At 38.6% G+C, this 22874-nt stretch overlaps 2 protein-coding genes across 3 annotated transcripts; both read right to left on the bottom strand.

Moving 5' to 3' along the window:
• On the bottom strand, positions 1–13221 carry LOC113013444 (histone-lysine N-methyltransferase SUV39H1). 2 transcript variants are annotated; one of them, XM_026154341.1, is made up of 6 exons: positions 13167–13221; positions 7955–8100; positions 5494–6153; positions 1407–1553; positions 1054–1183; positions 1–318 (listed from the first exon to the last, which is right to left on the bottom strand). In XM_026154341.1, the coding sequence occupies exons 1-6, from the start codon at positions 13183–13185 to the stop codon at positions 185–187; spliced, it is 1236 nt and encodes a 411-aa protein (XP_026010126.1). In that variant the 5' UTR covers positions 13186–13221; the 3' UTR covers positions 1–184. The 2 variants fall into 2 exon arrangements, with proteins under 2 accessions (XP_026010126.1, XP_026010127.1); XM_026154342.1 differs by lacking the exon at positions 13167–13221 and having other exon boundaries at positions 7938–7972.
• Positions 13222–15098: 1877 nt separating this feature from the next.
• Positions 15099–21448, bottom strand: LOC113013928 (organic solute transporter subunit alpha). Its single transcript, XM_026155165.1, has 7 exons — positions 19977–21448; positions 18972–19123; positions 18764–18837; positions 18521–18676; positions 18098–18209; positions 17231–17483; positions 15099–16702 (listed from the first exon to the last, which is right to left on the bottom strand). The coding sequence occupies exons 1-7, from the start codon at positions 20116–20118 to the stop codon at positions 16263–16265; spliced, it is 1329 nt and encodes a 442-aa protein (XP_026010950.1). The 5' UTR covers positions 20119–21448; the 3' UTR covers positions 15099–16262.
• Between the last annotated feature and the right edge of the window lie 1426 nt (positions 21449–22874).

Genomic DNA, 22874 nt, shown 5'->3' on the forward strand with positions numbered 1-22874 from the left:
ATAAAAAATGTCGCTGTAATTAAGCACTTGTAATACACACACACTTCACAGATTTGAAGCTGGACTGTGGTTTCCATCTTAAGAGTCTGCCTTGTTCATAAATGTAAAAGTGAAGTTGTGATTTCATCTTTCATAATAAAAAAAAAACAAAACATAACTGTACATTTTCCCCCACAGGTCCTTGTCAGAACAGATATTTTCGACATGAGTCTGATCCACACCGACACTCCACTCGAACCCTCTTCTTTGGAGAGCCAGGAAGCCCAGCTAGACTGAAACTGGAATCCATTTTGGTGCTTTCTGTATCAACTGGATCAACTAGAAAGACACAGAATTCAGGCTGGTTAACTCCCATGTGAAATTAATCGGTTTATATATAAGCACAGTTAAAAACAACACAGGTTGATCAAAGTGCTGCACAAAGGAAAAAGTGAAACAAACACACACAAAGAAATGACAGATTTATCCACATTTAACACATCAAACTCATATACATGAAAAACAACAAGCAAAAAAAAAACATGGTTAAGAAACACTGATGCTCTGCTGTGAGCCAGCAGAGCATATACGTTGATCACACTGATCTCAGAACAATGAGATCAGTGTGATTAACATTTGGGGAGGCTTGGATCCTATTACTGAATGACATGAACCCAAAAACTACTGCAGATTAAGCACACATTAGTTTCCCCTGGTGGCAGCCACTCCACGCCACAAAAACTGAACGGTGCAAGAAAAACAAACTAGTATGAGAGGCTGACCAGGCTTCAGAGACTTCTAGATCATAAATCCTCAATCTGATCAATACAGCCCCCACCCTGAAAGCTACAGGATTAAAATGTTCGGGCACCAGGCACCACAACTCACACTGTGAGTTCCTATGTAAATTCCAGGAGAGGCTAGTGAGCTTAAATATAAACATATTTCACCAGTGGGTGACAGAACTTGATTTATTTAGTTCTGTAGTCTTCTGAGTGCACCTTAAAGTCTGGTTAAGGTCAGTATTTGTGCCAAAATACATATGACTCAAATTTGCTCAGTCAGTTTACTTACTTTGCATTTTGTAGTCAAAGGTGAGCTCCTCTCCTGCTCGGATAGCACGTGTTGAAAATAACGCAATTCTCGGAAGCCTTTCGTCAATGTTGTCAATGAACACGTTGTATACCTGCAGGTTAGGGTTACACTGCAAAAGGAACAGAAGGTTTTTCAGGAGCTTTTTGTTCGCACAGACTCTGCTTTCATATTTGAAAAATTGCAGTCTGGTAGTACATGCGTTGCTATGCATGCTGGTCAATATACATCAATATTAAGAGCTTTTGTTTTTAATGAAACATGTTGGAGAAACTGTGGTCATTTACAAATGGCTGAGAATGGACAAAGACAGACACATGTTCATAGGCACTCACGCTGTGGTTGACAAAATGAGAAATGTTGCCTAGGTGAGCTGCATCCACTGTGTACACATCCTCGACATAGTCCAGGTCAAAGAGGTACGTAGAGCCCTGGCGATCATATATATGACCTCTTCTCTCTGCTTCGTCTGTGGTGATAATCTTGTGGAAACAAAACAAAGACATAAGAAAGAAAAGAAAAAGCAGGAGCAACTGTAACAGGCTGCATGCCTGGTTGATGCATCCGTGCTAAAACTAATTCTGATAAGATTCTTCATATCAATAATCACCTCTAATTGAGTGATTTGTAAATATTAGTGCCATTTCTTACATTTGTAAATCTGTAACATATTGCATTGTTTAAATAGTTTTGTCTTTTACTGTTACTGTCTTGGAGCAACTGTAACCCAGATTTCCTTAGGGATTAATAAAGTATTCTGATTCTGAAAACACCATGTCAGTGTAACCACAAGATGACTGTAACCTGCTAAGAAATAAGAGGAGTTGTTTTTCTTAATAGAAAGCTGTCATTTGCATGAGTGAATAGATATTTAATCAATATCTGTCTCCTGCTGCTGCTCCGTATACAGCACAGTTTTATTTACTGTGCAAATGAGCATAGTTGGATTAAAATGACATATAAACCAACAGAGTTCTATTATTCAGTTCAATTTTTATATATCTAGTGCTAATTAAAGACAACAGTCAACTCAAGTTGTCTGTGATTCAGGCTGTAGTTTTGAGGTGTGGGCTGTAATGTTAACACACAGATTTAGCAGAATCTTTCTGTAATCTAGAATTTCACCAACATTCAAAACTTAACCCAAAACAGGCTCAGAGTGTTTTGTAAAATTAAGAGGTTACTAATATTTTTGCATGGTTTTGGATAATTTTGTACATTCAAACAATTTACAACATTTTGTATCAGCATTAAACTGCCAGCATTACATTTCTTTATGGATAGCATCACTATACACTGTTTAGATAGCAGAATAATTCTGCTAATACATCAGAGGTTATAATTTATAATGTCACAAATTAATTTCTAAATTTGTTTTTTTATTTATATTGGCATCTGAATTAACATGATTGGAAACACGTGTGTGTCACATGTTGGACAAAAACGTGAACATGATGCTAAAGCAAAAGTTGTAGCTTCTTTGGAGGAAAAGTAAATAAATAAAAAACTATGTACATAAATGAACTAAAACTTCTGCCACTAGGTGGCAATGTATGACGAGCGGACGTGTACTCCTGTACTAAGAACAAGACATGCTGGATTTGGGATGAAACCAGGGTGGCAGTAGCTGGCAATACTGCTTTATAGCAAGGCAGGGTTCAAACATCTTTAACAAATGAGGATGGTTATGACGTGCTGATCATATACAGCACCCACAGTGGTGTGAAAAAGTGTTTGCCCTCTTCCTAATTTCCAACTTTTTATGTATGTTTGTCACACTTAAATGTTTCAAATCATTAAAAAATGTAAATATTAAACAAAGATAACACAAACACAAAATGCAGTTTCTAAATGAAGGTGTTTAGCACATTCAGAGGTGGACTTGCTGAATTCATGGTTCCATTTACCACACCCAGTCTTCCAGTTTCTGAAGCAGCAAAATAGCCCCAGACCATCACATTACCACCACCATAATTTACTGTTGGTATGATGTTCTTTTTCTGAAATGCTGGGTTACCTTTACACCAGATGAGTATTTTCCCAAAAGTCTTGATCATCGAGATGTTTTCTGACATGAGATGGGCCTTTATGTTACTTTTTGCTCGGTAGTGGTTTTTGTCTTGTGACTCTGCCATGCAGGCTATTTTTGCCCAGTCTCTTTCTTATGATGGAGTTACGCAAACTGATCTTAACTGAGTCAAGTGAGGCCTGCATTTCTTTGGATGTTGTTCTGAGGCCTTTTGTGACCTCTTGGATGAGTCGCCACTACACTCTTAGGGTAAATTTGGTCAGCTAGCCACTCCTGAGAAGGTTCACCACTGTTGTCGCCATTTGTGGATAATGGCTCTGAGTGTGGTTTGCTGGACTCCCATAGCTTCAGAAATAATTTTATAAACTTTTCTAGACTGAGAGATCTCAATTTGGTTTTCATTTGTTCCTAAATTTCATTGGATCACAGCATGACGTCTGGCTTTTGAGGATCTGCCGGCCTACTCCACTTTGTCAGGCAGGACTTATTAAAGTGATTTCTTGATTGAGAACAGGTGTGGCAGTAATCAGGCCTGGGTGTGGCTAGAGAAAGTAAGCTCAGCTTTCCCAACACCTCCTGACCCCAAGTACAAGTGAATGAATTAATTGTATAAAGCACTTTGAGTGCTCAGAGTAGAAAAACACTATATAAGAACAAGTCCATTTACCAACATACTTTGGTAATCTCAAAATTACAACTTTTAGAATAAAATTATGTGAACGTGAATGACAGCTAGTATTTGTGTTCCCATGTCTACTGACTATTTACTATAATTTGGCCTTGATTTGGAATCAATCAACTTGGAATCAGTTGACCAGGGTATGTCCTTCAATGCACATATTAAACTAATATGTAGGACTGCTTTCTTCCATCTGTGCAACATCTCTAAAATTAGAAATATCCTGTCTCAGAGTGACGCTGAAAAACTAGTTCATGCATTTATTACTTCCAGGCTGGACTTGAACTACTGAATTGGTTCTCTACATGAACCAGTTCTTGACTCCCATCCCTATTTACTATTCCTCGTTCTTAAGAAAAGAAAAAGAAAAAGTATTTCCTATCTGATTATGTAATTAAGCACAGAAAAAAGTGCATGGTTTAAAAAGTGCGTGTACCCTTTTTAAACCATGGAGAACAAGAGTTTCAGTCCACTATAATATTAAAAACAATGACATCCCTTAAAAAAAAAAAAAAAAGTCCTACAATGAAGCCATGGTAGTCTCATCACTGTAATATTCTTAGTAAATGTAGTACTTTAACCTCTATTCAGCTGTGCAGCTCATTTGTTCCCAATGCTGAAGGACCATCTCTTAAAAGCTTTGTTCAGCTCTGCTCAGACTGCACAAGCACAGTTTTGATATCAGTGGCTTCAGTAAGGTTTTCTCAGTCTGCCTTTTCTGTTAAATCTATTAAGAAATAGCAAAAACACCCAGAATAATGCATACGTTTCTACTCTTTCATATGAGAGCAAAAAGACATGCTGAGAAATCCGACCTGTCAACACAAACTATTTATATCTTATAGATTCCTGAAAGTAGCCGCCCTTTGCCTTATTGACAGCACTGCAAACCCTTCACCTGAAATGGTTTCACCTTACAGGTGTGCCTTGTCAGGGTTCATTTGTGGAATTTCTTACACCCTTAATGGGGTTGAGAACATCAGGTGTGTTGTGCAGAATTCAGATTGGTGCACAGCTGACAGCCCTATTTGACAACTGTTACAATTCATATATGGCAAGAACTAATCAGCTAATATATATAGGCATATAGATCTATACATCTACAGGTAGATAGATATGGATAGAAAATGCCAAAAGGGGTATGCATACAAATGCGAAATTGTGTGTGTACCCTGTGTACATATTGTTGTGATGACCAAAAATTGGAAGCTTACTATGCTTGTGGGGACCAACAGCCCTTATTGGGACAAAATCACCATCCCCAGGAGTTTGAAGCCATTTTTGAGACTCAAAATGTGGTTTTAGTGTCAGGGTTACAATTAGGTCATGGTCAGGGTTAAGCGGCTAGAGAAAGCCTTATGTCAATTAGATGTCCCCACAAGGACATGAAAACAACTGTGTATGTACGTGTGTGTGCACATACACAATTTCACATTTGTAAGTATACCCCTTTGGGCATTTTCTTAGTATGAAAAGATACCAGTAGTATTCAGATTCTATTTTAGTGCACCACACCTTTCTTTTCATTTGCTTTCTAGCTGCAAGTTACCAGAAACAAGTGCTGTCACTTGTATCATTAAACTTTAAACAGATTCAATTAATGTATCACATCTGTCAAATCATCAAGCAGCTACTGGCTGCTTTTGTCATGCTCTACACTTCACACTGAAGCATGATACGCCACTTTAAAAAAAAAATACTTAACAGGTCTCACCTCCCCAATGTACTCCATGACAAATGTGTTCCTCTTGATGTGCTGCAGTGTGCGGACTCCCCATCCCCGGCCGTTCCCCGTTTTAAAGATACACAGATCGAACTGGATGCCATTCTGCACAACTCTGTTGGGACAGTCAGGCCCACAGCTGCAGCGGGAGTTGCACTCATATATTGGCTGTCCAGGCCGAATCCGGACCTGTCCTCTGTCGTTGTAGGCCATGCGTTGGAGGGAAGCCCCAGGGCAACAGCCATTCACTGGCTCCTCTAAACAGTTTTTGCATTCACAACCCACTGCCATCTCATCTAACACAATGCCCTGACCTACTTTATAGTTGTTGATATAGGTAAAGTTTTTCGGAGGACCCTCTAGGTCCACTTCGTTCATGACAAAAATGCGCCCTGGATGATTGCGAGTATGATTCAGATGGTCTTCCCAGCGCTGCAGACTCTGGCGAAGTTTGGCTTTTTGGACCAGAAATGAGGAAACTTCTTTATCTAGCTTTTTTGGGATGCAACGTCGCTTGTGGCGCCTCAGCTCCTGGTCCAAGTCAAGATGGAACTGCTTCATCAGTTTGGGACATTTTAGGTTCCTCTTGGGTTCCCAAGTGTTATCTGATTCTGGAAAGCCCTTCCATTTTACAAGGTACAACTCCTCTTCCTGAAACACACACAATAACGTCAGTTTTGGGGGCAATTAGTGGTTCAGCCTAAACTTAATTTATTCTGTTACCATGTATACCAAGGGCAACATCTGTCCCACCTCACAGATGTTCTAAATCTCCACAAAGCAAACGTACAATATTTACAGCATGTCCAAAAGTCTGGAAGCACCCCTCATATTTGTTTTTCTCCCAACCAGCCAGAGTTTATTGTAATTTTTTTAAAGTGCTCTTGAGCAGTAGCTCTCCAGTTTTCTGAAGGTGTTTGTCTTTCTGTAGACATGGTTGACTTTTTATTCATTTTTAGTCCTTATACCCAAATATTTCATTCAGAGACACCCTGTTACAGAAAGACATTTTCCATTTCTTGAGTAGAATCTATGGAAAAATACCAAAGGTAACACAGTTTGACAGGCATTAGACAATTTAATAGCTATTAGCAACAAGGTCAAAGAGCTATTAGCTGAAAAATTGGCAACTCTCAGCATGATGTGCAGCATCCTTGTTTGAGGAAACTGGACACAAGGAGATTAAACAGGAAGTATCAGCCCTAAAAAAAATAATAAAAAAAAACTATCTATAGTAGATAGTTTATTATGTGAAAGGCATGTGCTTTAAAATAAATAAATAAAAAGAATAACGAAGAAAAGGCCCCTTACAGACTGACAGTGTGATGACAGGAAATGTGACATTTTTGGTTCAGAGGAGGCCAGGAGAGCTCCAGCAGTGAGAGTACTTTCAGTCTCATCATTCAACCTCATATGTTAGCACACATTTGAATAAATAACTACACATATTTCCTATTTTCCTCCCAAAATATACAAAAATGAGGGGTGGCTCCGGAGTTTTTGCACAGTACTCCATGTATATAGTGCTTTTCACACTCAGGAATCATAAAATGCTTTACAGAAAAAAAAAATCCTAGACAAAACAACATTAAAAAGGCAGGTAAGGCACAATGAAACCATGAGCATATCGAGTTGAATGTTTTAGCTGAGATTACATTGATTCTAACTATTTGGAGAAGACTAAATGAGTGCCACCTCAAATCCAATTGTGCCTGCTCAAAACTTCCACCGCACATACATGAAAGGTTTTCTTCTAGCAACACCTAATCTGTTCTGAGACGGGCTCGTACAGACGCTTATGCGTGTATACTTAACTAACAGGGATAAGAAGTGAGAAACATGAGTAATATTGTACATATGCAAGATAGTGTATATGAGCACATTAAATACAAACTAAATAGTAAAATGATACAATGATGCAAAATGATACAAAAATCCAAAATATTATAGATAAGATATTTAAGGAATTTACACCACAGTGCATGGTTTCTTGCAGTCCAAAGTTACACTGTCTTGTGGTATCTACCTTGTACTATTAGGAACAATGTTTGTTATGCAGCACTTGCTGTATTATAACATCTTCTTTCTTCTAATGTCAGGTTAGACCATTTGCCTTCAAAGTGGAACAAAGAGGAAAAATGACTCTTATCCATGCCACAATACAATGAATACACACTAGCAGAATGTTTCACTATAAAGTAGATGAATGTAAAATATTTTGTACTTTTAGTACTTGCAATAAAACTCCTTTCAAACATGTCTGTGTGATGTCTAACAGTGAATGCATGCCCTGTCCAACAATTAAACTGGTTGATTTCATTAAAAATACTGCCAAAATATTTACTAGGAATTTATTTTTCTTCGAAAACAAACCCAGAAACCTTCCCTAACTTCACACTAACAAGAGTCTAAGTTGCCAACAATCCATATCATACCTTAGTTGATATCATACCTTAGTCTTCTTGTAGTCACATAGGAATTCAACCTCGTATTCATTGACGTTGGCTCTGCTAACTCCAAGCTCTTGACACTGGAGTTTCTCCATTCGACACATGGCTTCCAGCTCATCCCAGGACATCTTGCAGGGCACGCTGCAATCTAACACACCACACACCTTTAACTGACAGTGCCCAGTCTTTTTCTGACAGTGGAAAGTAAGGAAAAATTCATTTTTAATCTGACTCAGCTTCCTACCGCCAAACAGCGCACGGTGACAGCACACACGGTTTACTGCTGGGCTTTGTGCATTTGTGCAAATGGACAGCCAAAGTATAGCTGTGTGAAACAGCGTATGTTTTAAATCAAACGTCATGCAGGTGTTGTGCCAAAAAGTGATTGTCTGCCAGAAACTGATTGCCGTCCGCGGGAGCGCGTGCAGCTGCTTAAAGCTGCAGCGCCCGGATTACTTGCGTTGCCAGCTACTTCCGTGCAACTGATATAACGTGGGGGAAAAAAACCCAAACACATTTATGCCTTTGTTATTAGGCAAAGGTATGCATTTATGGAGCTTTGACGTTTCTTGTAACCGAATTATGACGCTTATCAGAAGGTTGCTTTCAGTGTGTAGCGCAGTCACGAATGACTACACGCATCACGATGGAATAATTAATGCCTACAGGTTTAGTATGTCTACTCTCGTTGTTCATATTTGTTATAAGACTGTCGAATAGTAGTTAAAACAATAAAGACCTATTGTGCCAGTATCACCATGACTCTTTCTTGTTTGTTCAGAATAACGACTGAGAACATGGCATTTTAGCGCTACCAAAAAGTGATTGTGGCCTATAACACACAGTGGTGTTGGGTGCCATCTCCAACAACGATGAGGCGGCCTACATGGATGAAGTGAAGAATCTGGCATCGTGGTGCCAGGACAACCACCTCCAGCTGAACGTCAGCAAGACCAAGGAGCTGGTGGTGGACTTCAGAAGGGGTCAGCACAGAGACTACAAGCCCATTATCATCAATGGAGCTCCAGTGGAGAGGGTGCAGTCCTTCAAGTATCTTGGTGTCCACATCTCCTCAGACCTGACATGGGCTGCCCACATTCAGGTCCAGACCAAAAAGGCTATGCAGTGCCTGTATCACCTACGACAACTGAGGAAGTTCAGGGTCTCTCCAAAGATCCTCAGGATTTTCTATACAGGCGCTGTGGAGAGCATCCTCACACAGAACATGACATCGTGGTTTGGGAACAGCTGTGTGAAGGACCAAAAAGCTCTCCAGAGAGTGATCCGTACAGCAGAACGCTGCTGCAGGATTGCTCTCCCCCCGCTTCAGGACACCTACACCAGGAGATGCCGGACTAGAGCAGCGCAGATACTGAAGGACCCGTCCCATCCTGGCAACAAACTGTTCCAACTTCTGCAATCTGGTAGAAGGTAGGGCTGAACGATTATGGAAAATAATCTAATTGCGATTTTTTGCCCCAATATTGCGATTGCGATGCGATATGCGATTATTTTTTAAGGTCTTTGTCTTCTGTATTATTAAACAAAGACAAGCAATACATCATATAGTATGGCCAATACTATATTACATTAATTTTAAACTGTTCTTTCCTGGAAGACAGACCTCTGTTATGATGACATGAGGTGATGCATGAATTGATGACTGACATTTTTATTTAACTTCTTCAATCACAACAGTATATTTGAACATACACAATAGTTTATTTTTAGCTTACAAACATCTGAGCATAAAGTGCTGGCAAGGAACCCTGGTGTAAACATTAAAATGAAAGTCAGTACAATGTGCAGATTGCAGAAATATACATAAAAAAAATCAGTGGCTTTACCACACTCAGTTTTTCGACATCTGTGAACTACTAGACAGTCATTCAATTAAAAAATAATATTAAATAAATAAAACTAATAAATAAAAAATACACACATCTTACTGATCTCTGCAGTCAGTAACATTACACATAAAGTGCAAACATAATAGCAATTGTATAAACACACACACAAACACGCCTTTAAAGTTTAAAGGCGTGAAATTGGACGGTCTAGCCTTCTGATTAGTTCTGATTAGTGTCACCGCTGTCTCGGTGGAGTTTAATAAACTCGGCCGTCTGCTTCTTGCTATCTAAAATATAACCAGACACTGGTGTCAATTCTCGACTGTCTCATACTTCTGTTTAATAAGTTTTCTGTTTGACGTTTAGTCAGCTGTGTGAAAACCAAGGAGGAACCCACCCAGGGGATTAATAAAGTTTTATTTTATCTAATCTAATAACTTTAATCTCAGCCAAACCGATTTACTCACGAACAAACAAAACACTGAAAAAAGCCCAACAATAACATTTTTAGGTTGTCTAAGTGACTTATATATTACGTTTAACCCGAGCAGCGAAACTCCGCGGTGATCTGAAAATGATGTGCCGGGAGTTGTGCCGTTCTCGGCCGCATCAGTAACCCTCGAGCTCCCGGCTAGCTGTCGAGCTGGTGGGTAGCAGACGCCTCTGAAAACGTCGAAGCACTTTTGCAAATATGGGATATCTTGATAAACCGAGCAGATATTTGATGTTTACACAACTACTTTCTCGCCTGAAAATATGTTAAAAGTTTATTTTGTGACCCAGAAAGATTAGTATGAGTAATTTTAAAACTTAGTAGCGGCCGCCATTGCTGGAAACTGGAGTTTGGCTGGGCCGCGCTATGAATTCTGGGATATGGTAGTAATTTGGACAGACTTCGGCGCGTCGCTGTGACGTAATCGGTCTACAAATGCGGCCTCAGGAGGATGCAGCCCATGAATTTGGACATGTCCAGAGTATAATCGCAGCCTTTGCGGTTAGAAAATTGCACTTGATCATGTCGCGATATTATCGCAAATGCGATATATCGTTCAGCCCTAGTAGAAGGTTCCGCATCTTCCGGGCAAGGACAGAGAGACTCAAGAGGAGCTACTATCCCCAAGCCATCCGTGCCCTAAACACACACACCCGCCCTCTCACATCATCTATAATTGACTGAGTCAGGACTCTTCCAGACACTAAACCAAGGCACAATGTACATTTCAATTCCTTTAATTTTAAATATGTTTATATTGTCTATCCTGTAAAATAGTCAGATGTCTATTCATATTAATGTACAGAATTCACCTGCTTGCTGCTACTACTGCACATTCACCCAATGTATATACATATACATATATATATATATATATATATATATATATATACATATATATATATATATATATATATATATATATATATATATATACATATATATATATACATATACATATATATATATATATATATATATATATATACATATATATATATATACATATATATATACATATATATATATACACATATATATATATACATATATATATATACACATATATATATATATACACATATATATATACACATATATATATATACATATATATATACACATATATATATATATACACACATATATATATATATATATATATATATATATACATATATATATATATATATATATATATATATATACATATATATATATACATATACATATATATATATATATATATATATATATATATATATATATATATATATATATATATATATATATATATATATATATATAATGTTTTTCCTCTACATTAAGGGAACGATAAAACTGACAATACGCAATTTCCAACCTGCCAAAAAGTGATTGCCGCCTATATCTTGTCACTGAAACAATATTTCTGCTTCAAAATTTTTGGATATCATCCAGAAGGGTTACATGTGATATATTATATCCCAAACACTCTCCAAGAACTGCTGAATAACTTTTAAAGGAACATTAACATTGATAATATGCCATTTTCAGCCTGCCAAAAAGTGATTGCCACTTATATCTTGTAACTGACAGGCGGCAATCACTTTTTGGCAGGCTGAAAATGGCATATTATGGGTATTAATGATCCTTTAAAAGTTATTCAGCATTTCTTAGAGACTGTTTGGGATACGATGTGCCACATATCATCCTTTTGGATGATACCCAACAAGTTTGAAGCAGAAATATTGTTTCAGTGACAAGTTATAGTCCACAATCACTTTTTGGCAGCTTGAAAATGGCATATTGTCAGTTTTATTGTTCCTGTACAAGTTATTCAGCAATTCATGGAGAGGTTTTGGGATATAATATATCACATGTAACCCTTCTGGAATATATCCAACAAGTTTGAAGCCGAAATATTGTTTCAGTGACAAGTTATAGGCCACAATCACTTTTTGGTAGCGCTAAAATGCCATGTTCTCAGTCGTTATTCTGAACAAACAAGAAAGAGTCATGGTGATACTGGCACAATAGGTCTTTATTGTTTTAACTACTATTCGACAGTCTTATAACAAATATGAACAACGAGAGTAGACATACTAAACCTGTAGGCATTAATTATTCCATCGTGATGCGTGTAGTCATTCGTGACTGCGCTACACACTGAAAGCAACCTTCTGATAAGCGTCATAATTCGGTTACAAGAAACGTCAAAGCTCCATAAATGCATACCTTTGCCTAATAACAAAGGCATAAATGTGTTTGGGTTTTTTTCCCCCACGTTATATCAGTTGCACGGAAGTAGCTGGCAACGCAAGTAATCCGGGCGCTGCAGCTTTAAGCAGCTGCACGCGCTCCCGCGGACGGCAATCAGTTTCTGGCAGACAATCACTTTTTGGCACAACACCTGTACAGGGGGCCCGAAACTAGAATCCTTTTAAAGAGTTGCATCCACGTTCGTCCAAAGACCCACAGTGTGCCATTTAAACATTCCCGAAGCGTTACATGGCGCCTCAAGCTCAACGCTACCGAGCACCGTGCAATAGCACCGCTAACTCCTCCGCTCACTTCAACACAGCGGCTACGGTCTGCTACCTGGAATACACAGAAAACTCCACCAAGAGCTTAATCCAAGTTACTGAGTTCACAAGTTGACTATTTGGACAAAAAGACCGCTTTTATTATACTGCACCCAGTACTTCGAACTATTGGCTTTCATAGAATAACCGCGATGTAAAAGCCCAGCGCTTAAGTTAAAACTGCGTAAATCCGAAGGTGAAAAATGTGCATATTCGAGCTATTTAAAGGACATAGACACAACCAGGTAACCGCAGATATTAACTAGACAGTGTAAAATTAAATGAAATAACAGTCTTTATGTATTACCTTTCAAATTTTCCGCCATGTTTTCCGCACAGCCGCCAAAATAGGATAAGCTACATTGGTCAGAAAGGCCTTACGTCACAGAGATCGTACCGGCAGCTAATTGGATGAGCGCCCTCTGTGAGCGTTCTGATTGGCTTAGAGAAGTAGTCCGGCGGGCACGCCGGAAGACAACAGATACAGTACAGCCAGTACAATGGATTCACATTTGAGTGAGTCTGCCAGCTGATTTCCTTTTTCTTCTCTCCGGTCCAGACATTCTGTACTTAAGTGTTGAAAAATACTCCAATAAAAGTACCGATTCAACTTATTTACTTAAGTAAAAGCGAAAAAGTACATGCTCTGAAATGTAATTAAAGTAAGAAAGTAAAAGTAGGTCCTTGGAAAACGTTTCTACGAGCAATTTTTATGCAAAGCTGAACCCTGTGCTATATTAATGTAATAATGTAATCATATTAGTAGATAGGAATACAAACTTTACTTCAGTCTAACTTTTATTTCTAATAAATGCACTCAACTTGAATCAGTTAAGTAGAATATGAGCAGAGAAAAAAAATGAAAATAAATTGTAGCTCTATTTTCTGTTGTCTACATTATAGAGGGCGTCTTTGCCTTTAAAAGGGAAATAAGTAGGAAAGAGGTCAAAATGGGATTTAGCAGGTGGGGGAGACCCTAAAATCTAATGCCTCAGTGTGGAGAAAAGAATCCTAAATAACAAAAATGTCTATGGAGATGTCCAGTAGATTTTCTTAGTGTAAAGGCTGTGATCAATTAACCTGCTGCTCTTTGTGGATGTAAACAACTGAATTCAACCAGATGTCAGCAGATGTTTCATGAGTTGTCCTGGCTGACTTCCATTTTCTACACTGACAGTATTCTGTTTATGCTGTTTTCATACTAGACACTATACAGTTGGTGGAATTCAGTGAATGAGCATCATCACTTTAACTTCAAATTCACCTCTGCTGGCTTTTATGTAACCTAACTCTGACTGTGAAACCATAGCCACTGTGCACCAGTTACAGTTCTTTTACTTAAATCCATTACATCACAGTAAACTAACCTGCACAGTATTTTTATCAGCCTTTACATAACACAGTTAATCTACCCTAGTTTGTTTTGCAGCATGTTTTACATTATGAAAAACCATAATAAGACATGTAGAGACCCAATCTGATTTAAAAACACGAGGACTTACATTTACAGTTTATCAAACACCACTGAGCAGTCCTTGCCTTCAAATCTAACTTCTCCTCTTCCTCTTCCTCTCCTGTCCTGTCTTTCTCATCTTTCTCCATCTCTGAGTCAAGTTAGATCTCTTTCTTTTCTCTCCCTGTGAAATACAGCAGCTGGACTTTTAGCTAGCACACAAGCAGTGTTCATATCTATGATCCACAACAGCTAAAAATTTGTTCATATAGTGTCAACAAGGACAGCTAAGAAAACTGATGAATCAAACGAGGTGTATTTGTGCACACTTGTTTACACACAGATTTGTGTGTGGATGAAGCCCAATCATCCTGAGCACAGCAGCAAATTGCCAACAGAAGGGCTGCAAAAGAAAAGAATTGTTCTTGTGCCGGCCTAGTCAAAGTCCAGGCCTCAGCCTGACTGGAGTGCACTGGGTGTTCAGAGAACGATGCATAAAAGAGTGCTTCAAACCTCAATTAACTGAAGGCACACTATAAAGAAGAGTGGACTGAGGATCCTCCACAATTACATGAAAGACTGATGACGTTGCACAGAAAACCATTACTTCAAATTATGCCTGCTACAGATGGTTCTAGAGGTCAAGTCAAAGTTAGCAAAACAGCTGTACACACCTGCAAGAATGTGCATCTACTTACTGGTACATTACTAGCTCCTGATGTACCAAATTATTTCCACAGAAAAATATTAAATTTGTTGACAGTTTGAATTGAATTTGGACAGGGATTTATTGTGGTTATATATCACACATATATACATATATCATCCTACATGTCACGTTTAATTGTAGACTCAGAGACTCTGTTAATTAAAGATAAAAAACAGAAGCAACAAATCTCTACATATATACACAGTTCTAAAGAGCACGGGTTTGAAGTGCTTTAAAATACTTCAATTATGTTGTAACATTATATTTATTTCATTCATTTTCCTCAGGTCACAACAATTAGTACGTGTGGGATTAATAAGTACAACAATGTAATAATATGTAATAATAATAAGAACAATAGAGAGAACAAAATATATATTAAAGATTTTAGAAGCACATAATCTTTGGCGACCTTTATAAGCCAGCCTGGTTAGTCCAAACCCTAAAACACATGAATAAGAAGTTTCTGGACCACATTTAAAATTAGATGAATATCTCTGCACAGTCTCCTAATTATCCTAAATGAGATAATTATGTGTGTAAGTGTTTGTCTTATTGGTCATCCCCACAAACAACCAAGCCAGGACTAGGGATGGTCATCACTTTTCAGTAGTCTTGAAATTCAAGTGAATAGTTGATGTGCCTTTTTTTTTGTCTTAAACATAGGCCTGGTAGGATGTTATGCATTAGTAATGCAGTGTGGTGGTAATGTACCTACGAACTGTTTGCCAGTAACCAATATTCAACAAAATGGAAAAAGCTGCCAACTACTTGGTATCATGCTTAGACAGTACTGCAGAAACAGAACAAGCATGCAATGCCAAAAATGACTAAAATGATCAAAATGTTATGTGTAGAACAAAAGGAAGGGCAGTGCAAAGTGTGTGTAAGGTAAAACTAGCACTTCACAACCATTTCAGAGCAGTTTGGGGTGAGGTGCAATGTTTAAAGAATATCCAATAATATGTTGCAAAATATCATCAAATTAAGGGAATATTTTTTTATTTCTCACCTGATCTTGAATCCAGCCCTCAAAGGCTCGATGATTTCAGTTTGCACTGACTGATGTTATGTCAGTTGTTACATTCTTCATCAAATTTTAAGTTAAATATTTTGTTCATCAGGATCTGATGTATAATTGAAGCGTTTAGCAGTATATTTTGCTCAAAGTGCCCTTTCCTAGCTAGTTTTTGCATCTTCAGCAGTCAAGCTTAATCTTATGGGCTTTTCTATTCCACTGGTCAAACCACAGTGACATCTTTTGACTCCAGGTCATTTACATTAGCCCTGACAGTAATGTGTGTCAGAGCTACGCCGGGCTCATCCGCACACCTGGGCTCCACTGTCTCTGAACTCCTTGAGTGCTGACCTTTGGCCTTAGGAAAGTGGAAACCATCCAGAGGTGCATGCTCTATCCTGCACAGGCTGTCTTCGCTGTCACTGTCATAACTGGGACTATATGAGGCGTTGATGAGACATCCACCAGGCTGAACCTCCTCTGATAGCACGCTGGCCTTCTGATGCATCGCCTGAATTTCTTCCGTTTGGACGGCCTTTTCCATTCTCCATACATCAAGCGGCTCCTCCATCTCCATTTCACTCGGCTCCACCTTACGGAATGTGTGGCGGGCATACAGGCCAATGCAAAACATCTCCACAATCACGCTGTAGTGGTAGATCACTAAGATTGGACAAGAAACGCACAATACAGGACAAGCAGTGTAGAGTGCTTTGGGTGAAACAACAGTGCTTCCATCTTTGTGAGATAGTGAGTTTTCATTCAAAACTATAGCCGATGTAACAATATAACCATACAATAACCATACTCAAAGAAATCAAACTTTAGTTTTAGCAAAGTGATGACAGAATTTTTTTATATTTCCGGTTTATAGTCTTAAATCTTATTATTTGCTCACATTAGATTGTTGAGCACTTATCTAGTATTATTGAGAACTGAAATCTCAGTTGCACTAGAATTCTGTCTCAGTCAAGGACACATCATGTTAGTGTAAGACCTGTTCTGCATGCTTGTTACCTGTCCAGGGTGTACCCTGCGAAAATAAAATCTAATACTTTTCAAGATAGATTTGTTTGAAAAATGTTGTCTGAGTGTTGTGACTGATCATGTCAAGAATAACTGCAGAATTATTTGAGTAAAACCGGATTGGGAGGCAAAAGACTGGAGGAGTCCAGATGTGCTGTCACTTACACTGAGACCGGGCCAAGACAGAGAAAGGTGGTGTGCAGGGGATAACCTCCAGAGCCCCCATAGTCTCTAAGATGCCACTCTGCAGGCCACACAGGACCAGCACCAGGATGATGCAGATGAACTTGGCTCTCAGTCCATAGCCATGCAACACACTCTTTGTTGCTTTGTAAAACAATAGGTGGCCATAAAAGGACACGAAAGTTGACACACCTATGATGCTGTTCACATACAGGTTGGGGTCAACTGAACCCACCTGGAAAAAATAAGACGATAGTTACACTTTTTATTCTTCAGTCTATCCAGTGCTTTTCAGTTCAGATGAGATGATTTGTTATCTGAAATAGACTGAACATGTAAGACTGGGCTCAAAGCCTCATTGTACTTCAAATGTTAAACATAGTATAACTACAGAGGCAGTCTCTACTTAAAGCTATTTGGAGTGTGAGAGAGCTTCATAGTGTTCAAACCACCTTTATAAAAATGAACAATCAGTGCATACAATGTGCAGTGGTTCTGCAGAAATGTGAATCATATGAGGTTCTCCATGACCTTCCCCCTGTACAGTTTAGAAGCCTTTTTGCAGCCTTTGTCAGTAACCATCTACAACCATTATGACTATTATATATGAACCTAGCTTGAAACAAGTTACTTTCAGAAAGAAAATATTTGCACAAGATTGGGAACTGACACTACTCTGACAGTGTTTTGTCTTTGTTGTGTTAAACCCAGTTGCTGTAACAAATTTCCCAGCTTTGGGACAAATAATGTATATCTTCTATTAAATGAACACCAGCACTGGATTGAGCTTCATGAAGTTATCCTTACTGGCAAAATAAGCATAGATCAAAATTTTTATAAACAACTCACATCACCATAGTCATACTGTTCATCTGTCCACAGCACCAAAGTCACGAAGAACAAGATGCTGCGGACCACAGAGAGCTGCAGGACAGCAGCCATCATCCAGGCCCGGCTGCTGCTGCACACATGAGAAGGGACAAGACTTTCACATGACAGTCTGCTACTGTATCGACCACATTTTACACAACACAGCTAGACCAACACAAAGGATATACATGCAGGAAGTGTGTGCAATATATGTGCAAATTCCCATCCAGGTAACATACACAAGTACTAAAAGCCATTATAGACATTAGTGGCACATGATCTGATGAGATGACACCTCTACAATGTCCATGAGATGATACCTGGTGCCTAATAAGACCTTAATCATTTCACTCTACGTGCTGTGGCAGTGTTTTACTCAGATTTGTGGCTGCTGCTGTGTACCTGTTGATGGTCACCATTGGGAGGCAGCAGCAGCAGCAGCAGGGAAAAGGATCTGGAGTTACCTGCTGTCCAGACAACATAGCCAGCATACGCACTTTCCCTCCAAAAAAGTCTGTGATCAGTCCCATGAATTTCAACAAGGTGATAGAGTGATACCTGTGCCAAATACACACATTCGGACAGGATATATACAACCAACCCGTGATCACAGCAAGTCTTTATAGTCCATTCTTGGTAACTTACAAAGAAGCAATGAAACTACACAGAGAAGAGGAACGGGGCACATATAGTGCTATCAGAGATGTGAAGGCAAACACCTAAAGGAAACAGAAAACAGCAGTAAGATTCAGCTGTAGTGCATGCTGGACTGGAGCACATCAGCATGCAATTTCAGCTCAGTTCATAAAAGGAGCTCTGTGTTTGTGTGGGTGTGAGATGAGACTGCAGTTACCGGATACATTCCTAATATCCAAAGGTAGAGAAATTGACGTCTGAATGAGGAAATATTGCGCAAGAAGAAGCCCACCTCTTCCAGAAACACCCCAAGTAAAATGACAGCCAGGCCGGCTGGGATGAGGAAGAGCCACAGCTCATTTTTAATGGCTGAGAAAAAAAGACACAGTACCACACAAAAGCACAAGAGAATTTTTGCAAAAAAGTACACAATACTGCCAGAAACTGGTGAGAAATCAACACACATACACACAAGCTTCCATTTTGATTCCAGTTTCTTATACATCAAGTTCGTTGGATTCTCTCCAGTCAATCATACGTAGTTTATGATAATTAAGTCCTGCGACAATATTTTTTCCTCTTGCAACTGTGCAAATTATTCAGGATGCATTCCGTCAGTCTTTCAGAATTTTCAGCATTTTTAGAAAATGAATGTTTGTAATGTAACATTTCATCTATTGAGTAAGGAGAATGAAAATGTACATCGTCTCAGGTGCAGATTTCTTTAACAGATTTCTATAACTATCTATCAATGGCTAAAAATGCTGAATGATTCTAACAAGCAACAACAAAGTTCTTATAATATTTATTAAAGTCTATTTTTTCTCTGTATACACATCAGAAAAGAATACACATCAAACTTTTTTTGAGCATTATAACTAAAATATTAAACTAAAATGCTACAGCTCATGCCAAAAAGAGTTGAATCTGAGATAGTTTATCACTCCATCTCACTTAGTGGGCATTAACAAGGGGAGATAATAAATGCAATCCTTAATATTCTGCTACAGTGGAAGTAGAAAATTGTACTTACCAGTAAAAATTTGTGATGACAGAGGGATCTCAGGCCCAATCCAGCTGCAGTTGGCCCTACTTCTCATCCTCTATATAATCCTATTCACCACGCATCTAGAGCAAATACATAGGAAATAGCATAATTTACAACAGTCAGCTACCTCTTTTAATTCGTAGCCAACCAAATATCCCAGCACCAAACTTTTACCTTCCAGAGGCTGTAGTTTTATGTAAAACGACTTCCAGGCCTCTCCTGTCCTTTCCGTGTTGACCCAAACACTTCCTGTCTGACTAAAGATGTTAATCATTGATAGATACAGGTAGGGGACAGGTATGGGATCCAAGTTCATCTTGAACAGCCAACAGTTTATGTGAGAAGAACAAATATTTAAAAATACACCCAATATTTAGTGCAGGTGCCACTAATCAACATTTTTCATAAACTGAGGATCATGTGGCTAAATGTGAAATATGACTACTTTTGTCACTTTTAGCCTAAATATTCTGGCCCAATTTGAACGATCTCTCATGCAGTGATAAAGCTAGTACCTCGACCCCTTTAACAGAAACAGCATACAATAATCACACAGTCAAAACAGCTTGGGCCCACAGTGTCCCAAATCTGTCAGACCAGGAGAAATAACTGCCCCGAGTATATCTGGCAGACTCTTATCAAAACTTGTTTAAATGACGTCCCAGAATATGGACTTACTGTAAATAATTCACAGTGAAAAGTGTTTTACCTAGTAGTTATATATAAAGTTTGTTTAAAAAGTAAGGAAATTTGTATTTGGTCAATTATGTCACTGTTGTAACAATGCTTTTTGGTACCACATTTTTAAGAAAATGCATTTGTGGGTTGAGAAGCAGAGTTGAGTATGTGGGATGTGCCCATTAAAAACTTGCTATATCTTCTGTGCCAATGCCAAACAGCTTAATCCTGCAATTGACTCTTGTCAGAACTCTTGTGTTCCGCAAAACCCAAGTTGCGGTATAATCGTAGTGAGCCTTAGTACCATCACCAAATTAAAAGCAATGTGCCATATAGTGGGGGATGTTAGGGATGGGCTTCAAAGTGAGGAAGACATGCCAAGAAAACAGTTTCCTCACCCTGTCAGCTTCAAAAACCACAAGCAGTTTCCTACTGATTTGCAAGACGATATGGCCGACGGCTCTCCTCACAGACAATCTCTGGTCTCACTGGGCTGCCAGGAGGCCTGCCATGACTACTCTTCACAGTCAAGCCTGTTTGCACTGGTATCGGCAACATGTGCACTGGAAGCTGGACATGTGGAGGCACATTATGTTCAGTGAGTAAGTCCACATTCTGTGTATAGCAGTTGGATTGTAGGGTCAAAGGGGAGAGATCCAATTGAGAACATTTGGCGATGGATGGCAAGGGAAGTTTACAAAAATGGAAAACAGCTCCATACAGTAGATGCCCTTCGTGCGGCCGTCTTCACCACTTGGAGAAATGCTCCCACTCACCACATGGAAACACTTGCAACAAGCATGCCGCAATGAATTTTTGAAGTGATCGACAATAACGGTGGAGCTGCTCATAACAGAGTTCATGTTTGGACCTTTGATTTCTGTTTTGGGTGGTTTAAGGGTTTTTTGGAGGTGTAGTCCTAAACTTTTGATCAGCTGTAAAACAGCCTCTTTCAGCTTAAGCGTTGTTTTCAATAAATTGCATGATCAAAAAATGTTTTCTGTCACTCCCATTTCTTCATGGTGCATGCTGAATTTCTACTTAGAACCTAGTTACGATCCAATCCAAAATATGATTTTTGCCATTTTTCAATCGGGAGTGTATATGGTATAGAAAAGATTTTAACTGAAGCTCCACTGGGGCTGTTTTTCATCTAATATCAACTTCACTAACCCTAGGCAAATTGTTAAAAACAACATTTTGTTTCTAAAAAAGCATCTTGAGAAAACAGCGGCAAAGCTACCAGCAAAAAACACGCAAAAAGTGAAAGTTTTAGTTTAATGTTACTTTGCGACATCAGGACGGGGTTTTAGTTCAGCCTTCACATTACAGTAATGTCATTAGCTGATAGACCAACTGAACAGAGCATAATTAATAATAATTAATCACCAAGGCAAAGGAGATACATGCAACAGCTACCTTTGTTCACCCCAAAGCCTTCCCAGCTCACTTTTCATAAGTATCCAGGCTGGTCAACCTCAGGAACATCAATCAAAACACTTTCTTTCACAATAAAAGCTCTCTACTAAATGAAACAATTCTTAACCATTAGATAGTTTTAAAGGGTGGAATATACTTTTTATGCTAAGGGGATGTTATTTTCACCCTTTGCTTACAATCTGTCATGGGCACAATCAATCTCTAGGAAATAAATGAAAGCTATAATTACAGGTTATATACAGTATTTATACTCCTCATTTTAGAATAATGATGCAAAAAATAAATCAACCAGTTTTTTTTACACCTGAAAAGAGACCACAAACTTTGAAAATTATTGCCATCAGCTTTTGCAGGTGTCAAATGAAAGAGAAAATGTAAGTTTCTGCAGATGCGAGGAGTGGTCAGCAGAGTCCAACAGGATGCATAGGACTTTCCACACCCTTGGAGCAGCTGCCTGCTGCTTGCTGCCTTACTGTTGATTCATAGTAACACCTTTGGTCGTACTGACCACAAAAAGCACAAACGATTCATGAAACACTTTATTCTACACCATTTTAAGCTTTTTGTATCCACCCCACACCAACAACCAATTGAGAATGACCAATTAGTCTAACAAGAATTACTTTTTACAATTTGTCTTACTGGTAAATTATGGAGATGGTGAAAAAGATAATGGACTCAATGTCCTGTTATCTCTTAAAGATACTGGAAATGATCCTGAATTGTTTGTTATGTCCATCAGGTGACCTGCTTTTGATTGGTAGGGTAAAATGTCAGGTAAAGGTGCGCGTACAGCAGCTCATTTTCAGTTAATTATCTGAACCTCTAGTAGCAGAGAACCTTATTTTCAGTTAAATGAGTGAAACAAGATCCAAACTATAAATATGTTAAATAAATATACACTTTTTGAAAATTATTGTATTTAGCATTTATTTAAAAATTTATAAAAAACAC

Source organism: Astatotilapia calliptera, chromosome 20, assembly GCF_900246225.1.
Source record: "Astatotilapia calliptera chromosome 20, fAstCal1.2, whole genome shotgun sequence".
Taxonomy (NCBI): Eukaryota; Metazoa; Chordata; class Actinopteri; order Cichliformes; family Cichlidae; genus Astatotilapia; species Astatotilapia calliptera.